The sequence below is a fragment of the Aquarana catesbeiana genome, linkage group LG12 (genome assembly GCF_042186555.1).
Source record: "Aquarana catesbeiana isolate 2022-GZ linkage group LG12, ASM4218655v1, whole genome shotgun sequence".
Classification (NCBI taxonomy): domain Eukaryota; kingdom Metazoa; phylum Chordata; class Amphibia; order Anura; family Ranidae; genus Aquarana; species Aquarana catesbeiana.
The window spans coordinates 74,737,985-74,759,877 of NC_133335.1; the positions used below are offsets into that span (position 1 = coordinate 74,737,985).

The window sequence follows — 21,893 nt, forward strand, 5'->3', positions numbered from 1 at the left end:
ACTACAGAACTGTGCAGGATAACATAACACATTATTAGCAAAAATCATTTGGCAGCTGGATTTCAATCCATGCCTAACTCTACAATACCCATAATCTACACCTAGATTTGGGTATGGGAGGAAGACAAGTGAAAGCTAACACTTAATAGTAATACTAAACACTTAATATTATGGTATTAGAAAAAGCACTTTGAATCAATGGCGACAAACTCTACAACCCAATGCGCAGTCTGGTAATTGCTGCCTTGGTGTTTCAGTACATACAGGACCATTCATAACATACTACATCAAAGTCAAAAGTAAAGCCAGCCTGTGGTTCTAATAATGTTCACAGAGTGGTGACATAACTCACTTCAAGGATGGCTGTCAGTGAATAGGGTTTTCATTTTGTTTAAAGTTTGTCATAAACTAGCACAACTGTCTCAGATTTGCGGGCAAAAAACATTATCAGAATTCCATATGATGTTTCAATAGATATTACAACATATGTACAATATTCCATTTTGGTGTCCGTTTATGAAACAGTGATAAGCTGTGATCCTGGGGATCGCAGCTCATCTCTGACCATTAGCGGTTTATCAAAGTGTGAAGATCAATGGAGAACTTGTTCTCCGTTGATCTTCACAGCGTGCAGAGAAGCTCTCATTATTATGCACAGAAACGGCCAGTTTATGAAGTGTTGATGTCAGCACTTCACTGGCGATCTGTGCTCAAATTCACACTCCCCAGTTCACCAGCCCAGAGCTGGTGAACTGGGGAGGGAGGAGAGAATTCACCTGAGAAGTTAGGAGGAAATAGGAAGTTTATTGACTTCCTCCTTCCATCTTGCCGCCAAGAGAGATAGGAATTACATCTCCCCATGTTTCACCAGCCCCCACCTAAGCTCTACACCAGGTTAGACACATGTATATAAATTATATTTGTGTGTGTGCATAGCTCTATATATGTGGGCATATATCTATCTATCTATCTCTATATATATATATACATATATATATGTGTGTATGTATGTGTGTATATCTATCCATCTATCTATCTAGATATATATATGTGTGTATGTATGTGTGTATATATGTGTGTGTGTGTGTGTGTGTATATGTGTGTGTATGTATGTGTGTGTGTATATATATATATGTATGTGTTTGTATGTGTGTATATATATATATATATATATATATATATATATATACACACATATATATATATATATATACACATATATATATATATATACACATATATATACACATACATATATACACAGTGGCGGCCTATCCATATGGGGTGCAGGAGTGATGTACGTCCAAACTTTGGCGGCGGATATCGTTGTTATGGCAGCAGCTAGCTGCCATAACCCCGGTATCCCCGTTTTCGTGCGGCGGCCGGCTTTCAGATAAAAGTGGTCCCTGCGGCGGATTCGCCGCAAGATCACTTTTATCGGTGGCGGAAGAGGCCCCCCCCCTCCCGCCACGATCCGGTGCCCTCCGCCGCTTACCGGAGCCGTCGGTAGCGGCGGAGGCGATCGATTCCGTCTCCGTCCTGTGTCTGGAGACGAGTGGGGCTAAGATGGCGCCCACTCGTTTCCATGACACTGCTGGGCGGAAGCGACGTCAAAACGTCACTTCCGTCCACGCCTCTTAAAGGCACATTTTTTCAAATGTCATTTTTTTAAATGACTTTTTTTTTTTTTTATTGCATTTTAGTGTAAATACGAGATCTGAGGTCTTTTTGACCCCAGATCTCATATTTAAGAGGTCCTGCCATGCTTTTTTCTATTACAAGGGATGTTTACATTCCTTATAATAGGAATAAAAGTGACACCATTTATTTTTTTTTAAAACAGTTTAAAAATAAATAAAATATTGTAAAATAAATAATAATAATAAAAAAAAAAATTTAAAACCCCCCCGTCCCGACGAGCTTGCGCGCAGAAGCGAACGCATACGCGAGTAGCGCCCGCATATGAAAACGGTGGTCAAACCACACATGTGAGGTATCACAGCGACCGGTAGAGCGAGAGCAATAATTCTAGCCCTAGACCTCCTCTGTACCGCAAAATATTCAACCTGTAGAATTTTTTAAACGTCCCCTATGGAGATTTTTGAGGGTAAAAGTTAGACGCCATTCCACGAGCGGGCGCAATTTTCAAGCGTGACATGATGGGTATCAATTTACTTGGCGTAACATTATATTTCACAATATAACAAAAAATTGGGATAACTTTACTGTTGTCTTATTTTTTTATTCAAAAAAGTGATTTTTTTCCAAATAAAGTGCGCTTTTAAGACCGCTGCGCAAATACGGTGCAAAAAAAAGTATTACAATGACCACCATTTTATTCTACAGGGTGTTCGAAGAAAAACCATATATAATGTTTGGGGGTTCTAAGTAATTTTCTAGCAAAAAAACCTGTTTTAAACATGTAAACACCTAAAATCCAAAACGAGGCTGGTCCTTAAGTGGTTAAACTAAAGCTCCTTTCTTTTTTTTAAGTTTATGTTTATGTTGTTAGATTGATTTAACAGTACACGATGTACTGCCATATAAGTATAAAAAGATATGCACACACACAAATATATATATTATATGCATAATAGTTAGCAAAATGAGCCATTTTTAAATCTTATATATATTATTATTATTGTTTATTTCAGACATGGATATTGAGGAGACCATCCTACTATTAGCCGTAACAGCTGTCGCAGCAGCAGCTGTTCGCATTGCACAGGATAGGATCACAAATGTTAGGCTCAGACAGCCTTGTGTGTTCTGGAGACGCACAGTCCTGGATGAGCTGTCTGACAATGATGTCGAGGACATGTTTCGGCTGAACCGTCAGGGGGTCATGGAGGTTTACCACCTCATATCAGATGAAATTGAACCCCTGACGAGGAGAACCCATGCAATCCCTGCCATTGTCAGGCTATTGGCTGTCCTAAATTACTTAGCGACGGGTAACTTTCAGCCGTCATGTGCTCGGATCATTGGAATTAGTCGTCCCAGTCTTTCTAGATTCCTGAAACCAGTTCTGAAAGCTATCAAGAGACATATGGATAGGTACATCCATTTCCCTAGAACCGATGAAGAATGGCAAGAGGTGAAGGTTGGATTTTTCCGACAAGGAGGGATGCCAAATTGCCTGGGAGCCATAGACTTTACTCATATTGCGCTGATACCACCACATACAAGGGAGGAGCAATTCCGTAACAGGTAAAGCTACCACTCGTTAAATGTGCAAGTGGTGGTAGACTCCCACCAGCGCATTATGAGTATCAGATCTGGGTTTCCCGGAAGTTGCCACGACAGCCATATCCTGCGGCAGTCAGCTCTCTTTGAACGATTCGAAAGAAGACAAATGCCAGAGGGCTGGCTGGTGGGTAAGCAAATGTACATTTCTTTATTATTTATTTTAACTAATTGTTAAATATTACTTATGATATTTTCATTTGTTATTCTAGGAGACGCAGGATATGGATGTCGATCTTGGTTGCTGACGCCTCTGTCGAATCCCCAGACTGTGGCCGAGGTTAGATATAATAGTGCACATATCCGTACCCGTTCAGTTAGAGGACATTTGGAATGTGGAAATCCACATTCCGATGCCTCTCGAAAACTGGCGGGTTTTTACAGCACTCTCCGGAACTGGTGTCAGATATCATTATTGTATGTGCAATTCTACACAATATTGCTCTTGCAAACAATGTAGACTTGCACATCAATGATGATCTGCCACCAGAAATACGGGCACTCCCGGCTGCCTCTGAAGATTCCTCAGACCTAGGGAATCATGTCCCTCAGAGACTTATTCAGAACCATTTCAGGGTAATTATTTAATAATTTAAATGTAAATGTATATGTTGTTGTAATGTGCTCTGTTTTTTAATTATAATTTAATATTATGTTTTCTAGGATCTACAAAGAAGGACGATTAATTAGTTTAATGTTTGTGATCCTATCCTGTTCAAGTGGACACCTGGCATTTTATATATAAGTCGAATATTTACAATGATTTCTTTATTTCATTTTTTACTTGAGGATGTAGCAAGGGGCAGGGTTTACCCGCTCTCTACGTGTCAATGGACACACAGAGCTGGCTAGGGAGCAAGCACACATGAGTCACTCCATAGCAAGTGACTTGCTATAGGTGCACTCAGTGGGGGGAGGTGCCAGAAGTGCAAGTGGGGTACCCCACAAGAGGAGTATCATGGCTGTTTTGTGCAAAATCACACAGAGCAGGTAAGTATTACAGTATAGTAGTGAACTTCGTTCTGACCCGCATTCACCTGACAATGGGCTATTCGATACTTTGGCGTTATCCCGACTTCTTTGTCGGAATACACCAAGATTCAGTAGCAACAGCTGGCTTATTCTCAGTAAGAGACTGAACCAGCTGCTCATGAGCCATCCACAGCTTGGTGCTCTAGTGAGAGCTGGAGGGGCAGAGTAAAGAGCTGGTAACTAACAGTCACCACTCTCTGCACACAGAAGAGTGAGAACTGTAAGATCAACAGTCTTCGATCACTCAGTTTTCATTCTTTTAAGCGTCAAGGGACAGATGCCTCATTGGACCAATGCTGCATCCACCAATGTGATTATGATTCACTTTTTTTTTTAATTGTAAACTTTTGTTTTAATGTAGTCATGTACTGTTAAAAATGTAACAATTACATACTAGAATTTATGTTTAGGTTACAGAAGACCGTAAAAAATTCATTATTGAAAGAGAAAGTATGACCAATCCTCTTTGGTCATACTTCTTTTTTGGCTCACCTGAGGGCTATACTTTTGCTCTAATCTGATCCTGAATCACTTGCAAACAGGCTACAGATTGATGTCAGGTCACATCACAGACGCTCTATAGCAGGTATGTCCAAAGTCCGGCCTGCAGGCCAATTGCGGCCCCGCATTCTGGTTTAATAGGCCCCCTAGTAATTTGGATATATATATATATTTTTAGGCCCCCGGGGCCACAAAATATATATACCGTATTTATCGGCACTGCCTTGGAGGGGACAAGGAGAGGGTAGGACGAGTGCTGTCAGATTACATACAGGAGAAAGTCCTGTTTACTCTGCAGCATCTGTATTAGGAAGTCTCGTCTCCTGGGCTGCCATTAAATGACTGTCCTGTCTATCATAGAAGGCGGGACTTTGTATTAAAGAGAACTCCGAGTAAACCGGTGATTCTCCTATATGTAATGTGTCAGCGCTTGGTCCGCCCCCTCTGAGGCTGCAGATGGGCATCGATCAGGCTGCACTGATGCCAATGGTGAGGCTGCATTCATGGCAACGGTGAGGCTGCAGATGGCCACTGATTAGGCTGCATTGATAGGCACTACACGCCCGAGCTCATCCTAAGCCCTTAGCGGTGCTCAGGGATTCAGATATATATCCAAATAGATATATATATATATCCAAATAACACGCCCATGCTCATCACCACTAACAGCCACAAAGGCAAGATAATTCTTGTTGGGCAGTGTATTAGTGCTTGTACGAACACACTTAGACTGAATTTAAATGGTTCAAAGAATGTCAGGCAAAATAGTTGGCCCACACGCATGTTCACTTCATCAGATCTGGCCCTAATCGAAAAAATTATGGACACCCCTGCTCTATAGCCTCTGTATGCATCCCTCCAAAAAATGTTTTGCGTCCATCCAGAGGCTATATCACCAGCTGGATTAGCCCCTTCACTTGACAATTAAAGAGGAAGTAAACCCTGATGGGTTTACTTCCTCTTTGTTTCCCTGCAAACATAAAGCATAATGGGCTACTATGCATCGCATAGTAGCCCATTATGTGTCACTTACCTGACGCAGGAGCCTGCAATGTCACCGCTGTCCCCTCTGGTACGGCGCGTCCATCTTCTTCCGGGTATCGTGGCTCTGGCGCTGTGATTGGCCGGAGCAGCGATGACGTCACCGCTGTCCACGGTGCATGCACCATAGACAGCGGTGCCTGTCTTTTAGCAAATATCTCCTAAACCGTGTAGGTTTAGGAGATATTTCTTGGACCTACAGGTAAGCCTTAATCTAGGCTTACTTGTAGGTCAAAGTAGTCTGTAAGGGTTTACAACCACTTTAATAAGCAATGAATTGTCATGTCAACATTTATTTCTTGACCATGGAGCTTGTGGGGAACAGATGATATATTTAACTGATGTTTCAAATGTCATCTTTAAAATAAAATATTTTCCATTAATGTTAATATGTACTATATTATATTGTTAAATTTACAGATGCAGAGCAGTTGAGGAAGATGGCAACATCAGAACCCAGGCACATCAGCCACAGCGAGGAGGGCCCTTTACTGCCTGCACCTACTGGGCTTTGCTGCCTGATGCCCATTTCTCCCCTTACTACGCTGCGTAGCAGGTGGATCGATTTCCACCTAAACCTGGACCCCCTGGAGCACCTCCCAAACCCTCATCCTACGCTTAACTTTTTGAAATCATCAGAGCCTCCAGGTTGATTAGCAACCTCCGTTTACAGGAAAACAGGCTGTTGATCTTACCGGACTACTCGGTGGAGACGCAGAAGCTCCAGAAGTCATTCGACTAAGTGAAGGCGATCATGAGGGCTTGCAACATCGGTAACAGCATTTTGTTCATGGCTCGCTTGAGATCACATCTCCAAGGGAAGCCTCACGGTGGCTTGATTCCCTGACACCACACTGTTGATCCATGGAACTGAGAGTTGCTTTTACAGCTTACACGTTGTACTGTTTTTGCACCCTAATTGTTAGCACTAGCTACTTACAACTATGTTTCTGTGCCCCCTGGCACAACTTACCCGGTTACTCAGAATAAATTTGATACACCTATCACGGTGGAGGAAATAATAAAGTTGGTAAAGACACTTCAGCCTGGCAAGACCCCTGGGCCCGATGGCATCCCAGTAGAATTATACAAAATGTATGCTGATGTCTTAAAAATACAAATAATTTGTGATGTCTTTACAATAAAAATAAATATGATTTTGATGAGAAAAAAACAAAACAAAAATGATTCCCTTCAAATATTTTTATTTGGGAATAAAATAAAACAATTTATTTTAAACAATAATGCAAATTTTTTTAACAATAGTGTAAACTTGAAAAACATTTAAAACAATATTTTTTATAGATTTTGGGATTGGTCAGTAGGGGCCAGGTGTTGTGAAATGGACCCCACCACATAAAAAAGGGCAGATGACATTTTTTTTTGTTCTTCCACCATTTGTTTTAGGAGCGCTTGCTGGGATTCCACAAGGTCATTATGCCTTCTTAATTCGGATAGAAGGGAATTGCGATAACTTCGCTCCTCTTCCATCGCCTGATCTTGCTGCTGCTGTCCCTCTTTTAAATTTACAATCATGGAGTTTAGAGTTTGGGATAAAAGCAAAGAAGCATTGCTGGCTTCCTCCTCTCTTTGGGCCAAGAGCTCTCTTCTCCTTCTCCCTCTTGGGACCCGTATGGGACCTGGTGCTGGATTGGGATCAGCTGATGCCTGGTGCCTACCCTCCTCATTATCTGCAACATAATAAAAATACAATTATGAAACGTATTATTCTTCAAAAAAAATTATATTAAATATCAGTATTTTAAGGGGTTTTAGATTTACTAGTTGTTAATTCCTCCATATCCATGGCATCTCTCTGATGTTCATCGCAAATAATAGGTGGTTCTGAAAAAAAAGTAATAGTTTTTTTTTTTTAACCACTTGACAACTGGGCACTTAAACCCCCTTCCTAACCAGACCAATTTTCAGCTTTTGGTGCTCTCACATTTTGAATGACAATTACTCTGTCATGCAACACTGTATCTTTATGAAATTTTTGTCCTTTTTTTCACACAAATAGAGCTTTCTTTTGGTGGTATTTAATCACTGCTGGGTTCTTTATTTTTTGCGCCGTAAAAGAAAAAAGACCGAAAAATCTGTAAAAAAATACATTTTTCTTCATTTCTGTTATAATATTTTGCAAATTAGTAATTTTTCTTCATATATTTTGGCCAAAATTTATACCGCTACATATCTTTGGTAAAAATAACCCAAATCGGTGGATATTATTTGGTCTTTTTGAAAGTTATAGAGTCCAAAAGCTATGGTGCGCATATCTGAAAATTGATCACACCTGAATTACTGACGGCCTATCTAATTTCTTGAGACCCTAACATGCCAGAAAAGTACAAATACCCCCCAAATGACCCCTTTTTGGAAAGAGGACATTCCAAGGTATTTAGAAAGATGCATGGTGAGTTTTTTGAAGTTGTCATTTTTTCCCACAATTCTTTGCAAAATCAAGGTTTTTTTTTTACTTTTTTTTTTTTCCACAAAATTGTCATATTAGCAGGGTATTTCTCACAGACCGCATATGCATACCACAAATTACACCCCAAAAGACATTCTGCTATTACTCCCGAGTATGGTGATACCACATGTGTGAGACTTTTACACAGTGTGGCCACATACAGAGGCCCAACATGCAGGGGAGCACCTTCAGGCGTTCTGGAGCACCCAGGCCAATTCTGATATTTCTCTCCTACATGTAAAAATCATCATTTATTAGCTAGAAAATTACTTAGAACCCCAAAACATTATATATGTTTTTTTAGCAAAGACCCTAGAGAATACAATGGCGGTCGTTGCAACTTTTTATCTCGCACGGTATTTGCGTAGCAATTTTTTTAACGCGTTTTTTTTGGAAAAAAAAATGTTTTGTGCTTTACAAAAACCAAAACAGTAAAGTTAGCCCAATGTTTTTGCATAATGTGAAAGATGAAGTTACGCCGAGTAAATAGATACCCAACATGTCACCCTTCAAAATTGCACGCGCTTGTGGAATGGCGCCAAACTTTGCTACTCAAAAATCCCCATAGGCGACGCTTTAAAATTTTTTACTGGTTACATGTTTTGAGTTACAGAGGAGGTCTAGGGCCAAAATTATTGCTCTCGCTCTACCGATCGCAGCGATACCTCACATGTGTGGTTTGAACACCGTTTTCATATGTGGGACTTACGTATGCGTTCGCTTCTGCATGCGAGCACACAGGGACAGGGGCGCTTTAAAAATTTTTTTTTTTTTTTTTATTGTTCATTTTACTTTATTTATTTTAGTTTGATGCTTTTTTCCAAAAAAAAAAAAATTTGACCACTTTTATTCCTATTATAAGGAATATAAACATCCTTGTAATAGGAATATGGCATGACAGGTCCTCTTTACAGTGAGATATGGGGTCAATAAGACCCCACATCTCACCTCCAGGCTGGGAAGCCTGAAATTAAAAAAAAAAAAAAAAAAAGATCCTGGCTTCGATCGTAGCGGTGAGTCGGTAGAAGCACCGCAAGGCGGCGGGAAGGGGGGACGTCCCCTCTCGCCTCCCGTAAGAACGATCAAGCAGTGGAACAGCTGCTATGATAGTTCTCATGGTGTAGGGAATCGCCGGCTGAAAAAGCTGATATCTGAATGATGCCTGTAGCTGCAACCATCATTCAGGTATCTCCGCACAAAGTCAAGGACGTTGTATGACGGCCGGCGGGCGGGAAGTGGTTAAAACGCTTTTTTTTTTTTTAACACAAAGTTGTCCATTTATACAATATTTCTACCACATAACATGTACATGCCAAAAATGACACCCCAAAATAGATTCTCCTGCTCCTCCTGAGTACGGCGATACCCCATGTGTGAGACTTCCACAGCCTGGCCACATACAGAGGCCGAGTACAGCTGAGCATGGCTCAGCATGGCAGGGTATGGCGGGGTATTGCGGAGTATGGCGGGGTATTGCGGGGTATGGCGGAGTATGGCGGGGTATGGCGGGGTATGGCAGAGTATGGCAGAGTATGGCAGGGTATGGCAGGGTATTGCGGAGTATGGCGGAGTATGGCGGGGTATGGCGGAGTATGGCGGGGTATGGCGGAGTATGGCGGAGTATGGCGGGGTATGGCAGAGTATGGCAGAGTATGGCAGAGTATGGCAGAGTATGGCAGGGTATGGCAGGGTATTGCGGAGTATGGCGGAGTATGGCGGAGTATGGCGGGGTATGGCGGAGTATGGCGGGGTATGGCGGAGTATGGCGGAGTATGGCGGGGTATGGCGGAGTATGGCGGGGTATTGCGGAGTATGGCAGGGTATGGCGGAGTATGGCAGGGTATGGCGGAGTATGGCGGAGTATGGCGGGGTATGGCGGGGTATGGCGGAGTATGGCGGGGTATGGCGGAGTATGGCGGGGGGCATGGCAGAGTATGGCGGGGGGCATGGCAGAGTATGGCGGGGGGCATGGCAGAGTATGGCGGGGGGCATTGCAGAGTATGGCGGGGGGCATTGCAGAGTATTGTGGGGGCATTGCAGAGTATTGCACAGCATTGCAGAGTATTGTGGGGGTATTGCAGAGTATTGCACAGCATTGCAGAGTATTGTGGGGGTATTGCAGAGTATTGCACAGCATTGCAGAGTATTGTGGGGGTGTTGCAGAGTATTGTGGGGGTATTGCAGAGTATTGTGGGGGTATTGCAGAGTATTGCAGAGTATTGTGGGGGTATTGCAGAGTATTGCAGAGTATTGTGGGGGTATTGCAGAGTATTGTGGGGGCATTGCAGAGTATTGCGGGGGTATTGCAGAGTATTGTGGGGGTATTGCAGAGTATTGCACAGCATTGCAGAGTATTGTGGGGGTATTGCAGAGTATTGCACAGCATTGCAGAGTATTGTGCTGGTATTGCAGAGTATTGCACAGCATTAGTAGTGAGGGATGGCTGAGCATGGATGGATGGATGTCTCTGTGCAGCGCTGTGGGCACTACACATACAGCCCACAGCGCTGCAGACATCCATCCATCCCCCTCCCCGCTCACAGTGTACCGATCGGTACACAGGAGGGGAGGAGAGGAACCGGCGTCATCAGATGACGCCGGTCTGTTTACATGTGATCGCGCCGTCATTTGACGGCTCGATCACATGGTAAACGGCCGCGATCAGCGGCCATTTACCGGGATCCGTGATGCGCCGGGTCCCCTGGACCCGGCGGTCACGGATGTGTTCGGGTGCGCGCCCCAGGGGGCGCGCGAGAGGGGAATTCTGGGAGGACGTCATAGTACGTCCACCCAGAGTTATCCAACCGCCCTGCAGCCATCATTCGGCTATGGGCCGGTTGGTAAGTGGTTAAAAAGCTTCATCGGAAAATTATACATTTGTAATGCTTGTAATTAATCTAATATATAGTTACCCATATTTGAAGGCCCAGCTTGATTTTCATCTTCAACAGGAACTACAAAGAGAAGAAAATAAAATCAACTAAGAGAGATTGTAAAGGTGACATTTTGTTTTTAAATAACAAGCATCTTTCTACTTACCTGCTCTGTACAATGGAACTGCATAGAACGGCCTTGAACCTCCTATTCTTATTCACAGACCCCACCCCCTTCCCTCCCCCAACGTTGCTCCTGGCCACTCCTGTCTGTCCAGTGCCCCCACGGAAAGCCGCTGCCCATGGGATCACTTGTGAGTGCTTGTTCCCAAGCCCTGCTGCTACATCCATTACACAGACAGTAGATTTTGCCCCGCCCCAACTTAATTGTCACAGGCTTTGATTGACAGCAGTGGGAGCTAGTGGCTCCCGGTGCCCCAGTGTAGCCAGCGAGTCCCGTAGGTGAGGGGAGACAAGACCTGCAGACATGTTGTACCATAATGCAAGGAATGTATTAAAGAGGAGGTCCCGCCTCTCCACGAAAAATTAAAAGTCAGCAGCAACAAATACTGTAGCTGCTGACTTTTGATATATGGACACTTACCAGTCTAGCGAGCCAGCGATGTCGGCACCCCAGCCGATCTTCGGATCATCTGTCGGGTGCAGCTGTCACCATTCCCGTTAAGGGAACCCTGCAGTGAAGCCTTTCGGCTTCACAGCCGGTCCCCTACTGCACATGGGCACTGTGCTTTTAGATTGATCTGGCGGTGAAGGCAGGAAGAGGGGGCGGCCCGGTCTCCCTAAAGTGGGGAACGGTACCTGTCAAAAATAGGTACCTGTTCTCCTGAAAGGTGCCAAATGTGGCACCAGGGGGGTAGACAGATAAGCGGAAGTTCAACTTTTGAGTGGAACTCTACTTTAAGGTAAAAATTGTGTATGCTTTAAAACCACTTAAACATCTTCATATTGTAGCACAGCTTCAGGTATAAATAAATTATCATCCATCTACATGACGGGATTTTTCACTTACCATTGATGCTATCATGATTGTCTTCGTTTTCGAAAGTTATTTGAGTGTTATCTGTAAAACACAACAATCATATCAAATTTAATTTTGTTCACATTAATCAGAATATAAACTACTCCATTTTAATATTTATAATAAGGCACCTCTAAAAGATGTGGACAATAACTCCCTATGTAATTGGGCCATCTGTGAGACAAATATACAAAATATAGACGATTAATGCCATGTAACACTACCCTCATAGGAGCCACTTATGATATGTTCCTCTGTCAGAATGGAACAGCTCAGCAGATGAGATCACTGTAATAATGTTGTGTTCGTTAGCACAGTGGCTCCTGCAAAGAATTGACAGGTTTTTTTGCTCAATCGACTGGGTTGAATGGAGAAAAACTGTACCAGGCTTTAAACAACAGCCCTCTCAGCCAGCCTTCAGCAGCAAGCAGGTTCAGCAGGATGAGAGACAGCAGCAGGAAGCATCGAATCCTGCTGCTGTAAATCAAATAATGTGAGGTGGGGGGGCAAGGTCTGAGCACCGCTGTGTGTCAATATAGAAACACAAAGCCCAGCTTTGGAGTCAGCCAGCAGGTGGGGCCCAATAGGAACTGGCTTCCTATGAGGTCGTACAGAGAAGAGAAGGAGCTGAGAATGTCAGCAGGGGAGGATAGACAAGGAGAGTTGGGGTGCATTTTCGGAAAGCAGAGGCCCTGTGAGATTAAAGGTGACATTTTTGGTCCTTTTTTCTTTGTCCTTTATTAAATGCAACTTTTAGTTAAAAATATAAATAAATGAATTTTAGTGCAAACGCACACAATTTAATACCCATTGCTTGAAAAAATATTAAAGATGAGGTTGCGTTGAGTAAATAGATACCAAACCTGCCAAGTCTTAGAATACAGTGCGGGCATGAAATTACCAAAAATTACAGCACACTAAAATCTCCATAGGTGATGCTTTAAAATTCTTTAGAGCGGTGGTCAGCAACTAGTAGATCGCGGACAGTTGACTGTGACTAGTAGATCGTGGTCTGGGCTTGCTGACCCACCATACAAGAGCATCAGAGTGCAATGCAGAGGGACTACTTGTAAAGTTGGAGCTGTAGTAGGGAGCAAGAGCTGCATAAGCTGGTGCTTCCTCTGTGGTGCCGTCTCCTATCCACTGCGAAGTGATACCAACTGTACTCCATCTCTTATGCCAGCTAGCAGTCTCCAGAGTGGTGCCAGCAGAAGGAAATAAGAGATCTTCAGTTCAGTGTGAAGCAATACACTGGGCATAATAGCATATGCTGCCATAGCTGGTGGGTGTAGCACCTGCCAAGCATGACCCATTCAAGTGAATGAGGCCCACTCTGCAAGTGCCCTGCAACCTTTTACAGTACAACAAACAAGGGGTTAAAGCAGGCAGCATTGTGTTGCTTTGTCAGTACATTCTTTAACCCCTTGGACCCCGCAGAAGCATGCAGGTGCAAGGCGCTTGCAGAGTGGCCCCATTTACTGGAAAGGGTTGCGATGGGCAGGCTGTAGCAACCACCAAAAGTAACATGGGGCTGAATTCCTGCCGCGGCATGTGTACACCTTTGAATGCTGCCTCAGCAGCTAAAGGGGGTAGAGATTGGGGGTGATAAAACCATGACTCAACCGCATAGTTTTACCACCCATGAACTTTATGTGTAAACAACCCTTAAGAGTGCCATTGCCGAATGCAACTAAGGGCCCTTTCACAAGTGCAGCAGGCACTGGTGCTCCTCTGAAAAGCGATCAGTGTGTTTGACAGGTGATGAAGAGGTGATATATTGCCTCCTCTCCACCTGATTTAAACCCATAAGTGCCGTGTAATGCACGCGATTGTGACATGGTAGTATGACAGGTTTAAATCAGGTGTGAGGAGGCAACACTATGCCTGATTATCTTTGACTTCTCCCATGTTGTTCGGGTACAAATGCTGTAATACTGCTGACCTTTAATATTAGGGCACTTACCTGTCGAGAGAGCCCACGATGTTGGCACTCAAAGCCGATCTTAGGATCAACTCCAGGGTGCTGCCGCCACCATTCCTTGTAAGGAAACCCGGCCTTTTGGCTTCAAAGCTGGTTAACTACTGCACATGGGCACTGAGGGTTCAGCATTGGGGTCCGACTTTGGGGGCGATTTGAGAGAGACATCTGTGCGGGTTGCACAGATGTCTATTCAATTCGCACCCAAAATCACCAAAAGTAGTGCAGGAACTACTTTTGTGAATCGGTGCGGTGCCGCAAAGACATCATGGCAAGAATTATGACAGTACCATTGCCAGCAATAGGCGGGAATTTGGCATGTGATTTTACATGTCAAATTGGCTCGATGTGAAGGGGGGGCAAAGTGAGCAGTTGTGGTCCAGGCTTCGCTGTGTCCAGTGTCGTGGGAGGGGCGTGCAATGTGTTATTAAACAGGAGCGGGCTGGATGACGTGCATGTATGTGATTCAGCCTGCCCATGCCGCCCGCCCACAGTAAATGATCTGTGGGTGGGGGACAAGCAGTTTTAAAAAATTAATATAAAAAACTACTTACCATCATCATCAAAGAGGAGCATTGTCTCATTGCCCTCATTATATACTTCAGCTACATTATGGTCTGTACCCGATGGTTCTCCTAACACTGTGAAAAAAAAAATGTTTTAATTACTTTATAAAAAAAATAAAATTTAGATTGAAAAAATAAAAAAAAATTATATTGTATTGAATTTTATAAAGAATTACTTACTATGAGCATCAGAATCATGTTCTCCCGGTAAACCACTGACAACGTCGGGCCCGAGGCACCCCTTCAATCCTTCCTCATAGCAGGAGAAGGTGATATTTGCTGGAGGTCCTCCCCCGGTACCACGTTGATGTCTTGCAATGTAGGTACGTTTTTTTTTATCTGTACTTTAATATCATTCAATCGACGCCTATACGTATCGACGTTGTGGGCAATGTCCCCTGCGGCGTTGACTTCAAGGACAATCGAATGCCATATTTCCGCTTTCCTCGAATAAGAAAGTTTTTTAGACTGGGAAGCAAACAATCGGTCCCAGTTACTCACCGCCCTTGACACCAAAACGCAATTCTGCGTTATATATATTTTTTGGCACCCAAAGAGATGGTTTGAACCCATGGACAGGTCAATTTTATTAGAGGGGAATCTCATTTCACTTTTTTAATTAATTTTTTTTATTTTTTATTCAATATTTGTATTTATATAATTTTAATTATTAATTTATATTAAAATTAAATTTAAATTTTCATCAACGGTGTACCGATGGTTGACGGATACAGGATAAACCATTTTATATATACACCATTCATGAGAATATAAGAACGTGTTTAATTATTGTGTAAAATGTTAATATTAGTTAAGTTTTACAATAAGGGGGGGGGGGGTGTATATGTGTGAATGGTGGACTTATAGCTTAATTTTTTTATTTTATTAATGAAGTGTGCTGTTTAATTATTTACTTTCACTTTGTTTTAACATTACCGTAGTCTCGGGATCTCTCCCGAGACTACAGCCTCCCATTCACAGGGAGCGTTGTGAACGTTTGTAGATCGCTTCTCTTCACCTGAAGAGAAGCAGTCTACACAGGATGATAAACCGGCACACTCCTGTGAAGAATTTACACAGTGAATGCTGGCAATCTCTGCAGTGATGATTCATCACTGTTTCATAAACGGACACCTTTATTAGCAATAAAAAACAGTCCGATAAAATAAGTGGGTAAAAAAGTTAGTAGATATCTCCTATACAAAAGACAAATTATTAAAGTGTATGTCCAGGTTACTCTGTTACTTGACTTTTTACTAAAATCTTCCTGGAACAGAGCATACTGTTATTAAAAATACTCATTCTGAGGTTGTTTTTAATACTGAATTGTATGGCAAGACAATACATACACAGAACATCTAGTTCAAATTTTCAGTTCTTTGTGTACAGATTTGCTAGAAAAACATTTGGAAAGGAGGATGCAATACAGAAATATAGGTGGTGCAGCATCACTGATTTTGTGGTCATACTTATGGCAGTTCAGCCATAGAAAATACAACTTACTATATGAACTGTTCTTTAGCAACTGTTCTAGTCAAGAACAGAAAGGAACATATTGCTCTTGGGTGGCTTCATAAAACTTAGGTTGGAGAAAGACTGTGGGGTATTTACGAATCTAGTTATTCACTTAGCAAAGTGAATGATAATTAATAATATAAAGCTGTGTTCACTTTGCATACTCAGTCTTGTGCTAGTTTTTATTTTTTTTTTTTTATAACCGCTTCCTTCCCATAGGACATCATATGAGTCGAGATATTGTGATGATGCCTGCAGCTACAGGCATCATCCTGGTATCTTTTTTTTAGCCAGTGGTTCCCTACAATGTAAAAGCCACCATAGCTTCGGATTAGCTGCTGGATTGGTTTACAGGCAGCCTCTCCAGGCTCCCCCGTGCAGTTAGGGAGCCTGAGATCTGATCCGGCAGTTCCATCGGGTTACCATAGAGCTGGCCGTGAACCGGATGGTCCCCAGCCATCTCTATGATTCTGGTAGGCTGGAAGGGATGTCACGTTGTCCCTTCCAGCTCTGGCAGATGTAAACACTGCCTTTTTTTTTTTGGAAAGACGAGATCAATGTTTTTTTTTCCTTTGATCTCATGCTTTCCAGGATAGATGAGATATCTGGGGTCTTAAAGACCCCAGATATCTCCATAAAGGAGGACCTGTCATGCCTTACTTCTATCACAAGGGATGTTTACATTTCTTGCGATAGGAATAAAAATGATTAAAAAAAAAAATCTAATAAATAAATAAAGGGACAGTGTAAAAAAAAGTTAAAACAAATAATAATAATTTTTTTTTAAAAGTGCTCCCATCCCCTCATGCACAGAAGTGAATGCATACTTAGGTCACGCCCGCATATGTAAACGGTGTTCATACCACATGTGAGGTATCGCTGCAAACGTTATAGCGAGAGCAATAATTCTAGTGCTAGACCTTCTGTGTAACTCTAAACTGGTAACCTGGAAAAATGTTTAAACTGTCACCTATGGAGATTTAGTTTTTTTGCTATTCCACGAGTGTGCGCAATTGTAAAGTGTGACATGTTGGTATCTATTTACTCGGCGTAATATTATCTTTGTATATTTTACAAAAAAATGGGGTTATATATTGTGTTTTTTTGCACTAAAATACATTAAAGTGTATTTTTTCCCCAAAATCATTGCAATTGAAAAATTGCTGCACAAACACCGTGTGACATAAAAAAACAAACAAAAAAAAAAAAAATCACAAACACCCACCATTTTATTCTCAATATAATATTCACAATATACAATGTTGGGGGTTCTGAATAATTTTCTAGCAAAACAATGATGATTTTTACATGTAGGGGAGAAATGCCAGAATTTACCTGGGTGGGAAGTAGGTAAATTCCCTCACACGTGACTGGGTATTCAAAATAGGGTAAATTTAGTTACTAACATTCACAGTGAACATTCAATTTACAAGGTGAAAAGTAGGGATGCACCGATACGGATATCACTTCTGATACTGAGCATTTTCACAAGTACTCGTGAAAATGATCCTGAAACCAATGCTTTGCCTTGCGACTTGCGTCAATACAAAATTAATGGGTTCAAATCGCACTGCAAAGAATCACATGCAATTTCCCCCACCGCATGTGTGTGTGTAAAAGGAAAAGCGCCATCTAGTGGGCAGTTTTTTAAAAATGTTAGAATTCGCATTAAGTACAGTTCAAATGTAAAATCTGCATAGGTGTCCCGGTCCCGCTGATGATAGAAAATCACCAGGCCATTCTGGTTCACAGCATGTAAGCCTCAAGTGACATCCTATTTCAATACACAGGGGAACACTTGTATCTCACCACCTTCGCCGTCTCTGCTGCCTCATCCACCTAGGGCTTTCAAGACTTGTATGCAGGTAGCAATTGCTGTCCTATTGCAGTTAGACCCAGAACTCTGTTCGGATGGGGCACAGTATCTCCGCATGCAGCGGAATTAAGGATCCCACGATCACTTCTCCATTGCCAAGTGAAGCCGCATCTGTTGCACACTAAGGCTGTCTCCTCATCATCGATGTGCTGACACTGCGTTTCCTTAGCTAGGCTTGCTAACTTCAAGTTAGCAAGCCTAGCTAAGGAAACGCAGCGTCAGCACGTTGATGACGAAGGGATGGCCTTAGTGTGCAACAGATGCAGGTTCGCTTGGCAATGGAGGAGTGACCCTGAGATCCCCATGCATGATGAACTTTATCTCAGGAACTAATACCAGGGTCATCACACTATATGTGAGCCACCACTAGCCAGTATGATTGATGTTATCCATAATCAACTTGGTATGCAACTTGAATCTAGTTTCAGGATTAAGGAAGTGCTTTGTTAACGGTTTCCTATACAAGATTATTCCTGGACTTTATCCATTTGAAGCCACTCTGTAGCATTCACACCAGTGAATACGCACATTATAGCATTGGCAGAAACCCACACAGATGTCTCTGAAATCTCCCCCGAAGTCCGACTGACACGCAGGAAAGAAATTGTGCGAGTTCAGCTGAACTCGCACAATTTCATTCCCGCAGTCAATGTGAACCTAGGCTAAATGTGAGTTCTAACATTTAAATAAACTGCCAACTAGATGGCGCTTTTCCCTTACTACACACACACACACACACACACACACACACACACACACACACACACAGAGTGATGGGAGAAATCGCATGTGATTCGGACAGGAATCGCACCACATTCCTGTTCAAATCACATGCGCCATTTTGCAGTGCGATTTGCGCCCATTTATTTTGTATTGTCGCACATCACACCGCAAAGTATTGCTACTCTGTATTTGCTTGTAGAGTTGGACAAACAGTTCGGCCCGAGCATGAGTTTGGGCAGAACATTGGCTGTTTCCCCATTTGACGAACACCCGCATTATCGGAGTGATCGACCGTTTGTTTGGCCCGACGAATTACCACAATGCACTGCGCCAGTGCACAGTGCATTGTAAGGCCTGATTGGCTGAAGCAATGAAATCTTTGCCCAATCAAGGCACAGAGCACAGTCAGAGCCATGATTGGAGAAAGTAATAATGATTTTATCCAATCATTTTCCCACCCTACCCTTACCCTCCCATCCCCAAATACAGAAACTAAGGTTCCTCGATAATAGGTTGAAATATATCACACAAAGTACGCTCTTAATTAACTAAACGCGGCTGCGACCACCTCCACCCATTCACAGTATGACCCAAACAGGGGTGAATGGGTGCATTGGTGGCATAAGCGGCCTCCCCAAATACTTTATCTAGGTTATCTCCTAGGTATTATGTCTAACTTTAACATTCATTGGGCTCGGCCCTCATGAAACTTTAAGTCTAGATACATTGACATGCCCAAGTTGATGCTTAATACTACTATTGTTATCATTATTGTAGACGTACTTAAACTGTTATGTGACCATACTTATGTAACTTGCTTTATATCTAATTTCTTGTACAATGAAATTCTTAACAAAAATATTGAAACATAAAAAAAAAAATCTGTGTTACTGTACTTTTAAAGCAGTATATTTGAGTGCATTACTGCTTGTTTAATCAGTGCATGTTTACCACAAGCCATGGTTTATAAAATAAAAAAAGCTTGAATGGAAAATGAAATTTTTTTGGCTTTATAAAAGGTCATTATTGCTGCAGCAGCTTCTATACACAGTACATATGTGCCACAATACAGGCAGAATAAGGAGACCCCCCAGGCACTATATTGAAAGGAATTTTTATTGCTATTTTTCATTTTGATGGTTTCACTTTAAGCAACAGTAAATCACTGTTCTTTTAAAAATGATGTTTTTTACAAACTTTTTTTCATCGATACATGTCCCCCAGGCCAGTACCCGGACCCCCATAACCATTGGATGTTCAATTACTTGCATATAAGCTTTCATTTTATTATTCCAGTTCGGGTCCCATAGACTTTAATTGGGTTCGTTATTCGGTTCCAAACTTTTGCAATGTTCGAAAGTTCTGCCGCTAACTGATCAGGAATTTAGTTTTTTTTTTTTTTTACACTGTTAGTGCTTATACAGTGATGATCACTCTATAAGCAATAGTTTTCGCTTTCATGAATAGGTTAACCATTTACGAACAGCTTGCTTATGAATGTGATCTGTGATTGGCTAAGCTAATCACATTGTACAGGTAGCCAAGTACCAAGTGATTGCTTTGGGTCAATCACAGATCACAACAGTAAGCAAGCAGCTCGTGAATGGAAAGTCATTCATGACAGGTTGTTTACATTGTTGTCATGTGATCTCTATAACCAATCACATGATACCCGGTTACTGATTACCATTAACAGTAATCTGCTGTGTCTGTCACAGGAAGGGCACACTGTGCGTTCCTAACCTGCAAGAGGCTCAATTACGTATATACAGTGCATTGAAAAAAGTATTCACACCCCTTGAAGTTTCTCACATTTTGTCATGTTACAATCAAAAAACGTAAATGTAGGTTATTGGGATTTTAGGTGATAGACCAACATAAAGTGCCACATATTTCTGAAATGGAAGGAAAATTATAAATGGTTTTTAAATTTTTTTACAAATAAATATGTGAAAAGTGTGGCGTGCATTTGTATTCAGCCCCCCTGAGTCAATACTTTGTAGAACCACCTTTCACTGCAATTACAGCTGCAAGTCTTTTTGGGGATGTCTCTAGCAGCTTTGCACATCTAGAGAGTGAAATTTTTGCCCATTCTTCTTTGCAAAATAGCTCAAGCTCTGTCAGATTGGATGGAGAGTGTCTGTGAACAGCAATTTTCAAGTCTTGTCACAGATTCTCCATTGGATTTAGGTCTGGACCATTCTAACACATGAATATGCTTTGATGTAAACCATTTCATTGTAGCTCTGGCTATATGTTTAGGGTCGTTGTTCTGCTCGAAGGTGAACCTCCGCCCCAGTCTCTTGCAGACTCTAACGGGTTTTCTTCTATAATTGGCCTGTATTTGGCGCCATCCATCTTCCCATCAACTCTGACCAGCTTCCCTGTCCCTGCTGAAGAAAAGTATCCCCACAACATGATGCTGCCACCACCATGTTTCAGGGTGTGGATGGTGTGTTCGGGGTGATGTGCAGCGATAGTTTTCCACCACACACATAGCGTTTTTGCATTTAGGCCCCTTTCACACGGGCACCATCAGTTTAGCCACGTTAAAAACGTATCAGTTCTTATCCGTTGCTTCATCCATCTTCATCCGTCATCCGTTCATCTCCGTTTTCATCCGTCTTCCGTTCCGTTAATATCCGTCTTCATCCGTTAATGTACACGTTTACATCCGTTTTTTCATCCGTTTTTGTATCCGTTTTCATCCATTTACAGCAATTTCTTTGCATTTAAGGAAATTACCTAGAAAGCCTTGCTCCACCCATCCTACACTGCCATGCGTGAACAATTTGCCGACTACTTTCTATCTCCATCAGGAGAAGTTTCATGGCAGTACACATACATATATATATATATATATATATATATATATATATATATATATATATATATATATATATATATATATATATATATAAATAATGCAGTGCAAATTTTAATTTATTAATTCATAAATTTGGGTATTTCATTGTGTTTTGATAGCATAAAAAGACACAAAAGCACATGATATGTTCAAAACAGTTTTAGTTT

At 42.0% G+C, this 21,893-nt stretch overlaps 1 protein-coding gene across 2 annotated transcripts; it reads right to left on the bottom strand.

Moving 5' to 3' along the window:
- Positions 1 to 7,048: 7,048 nt before the first annotated feature.
- Positions 7,049 to 15,257, bottom strand: LOC141113846 (uncharacterized). Of its 2 annotated transcripts, XM_073607165.1 has the most exons (6): positions 14,927 to 15,257; positions 14,735 to 14,821; positions 12,194 to 12,244; positions 11,203 to 11,244; positions 7,603 to 7,665; positions 7,049 to 7,511 (listed from the first exon to the last, which is right to left on the bottom strand). In XM_073607165.1, coding segments are annotated over exons 1-6 (636 nt in total). In that variant the 5' UTR covers positions 14,928 to 15,257; the 3' UTR covers positions 7,049 to 7,119. The 2 variants fall into 2 exon arrangements, with proteins under 2 accessions (XP_073463266.1, XP_073463267.1); XM_073607166.1 differs by having other exon boundaries at positions 14,735 to 15,257.
- Between the last annotated feature and the right edge of the window lie 6,636 nt (positions 15,258 to 21,893).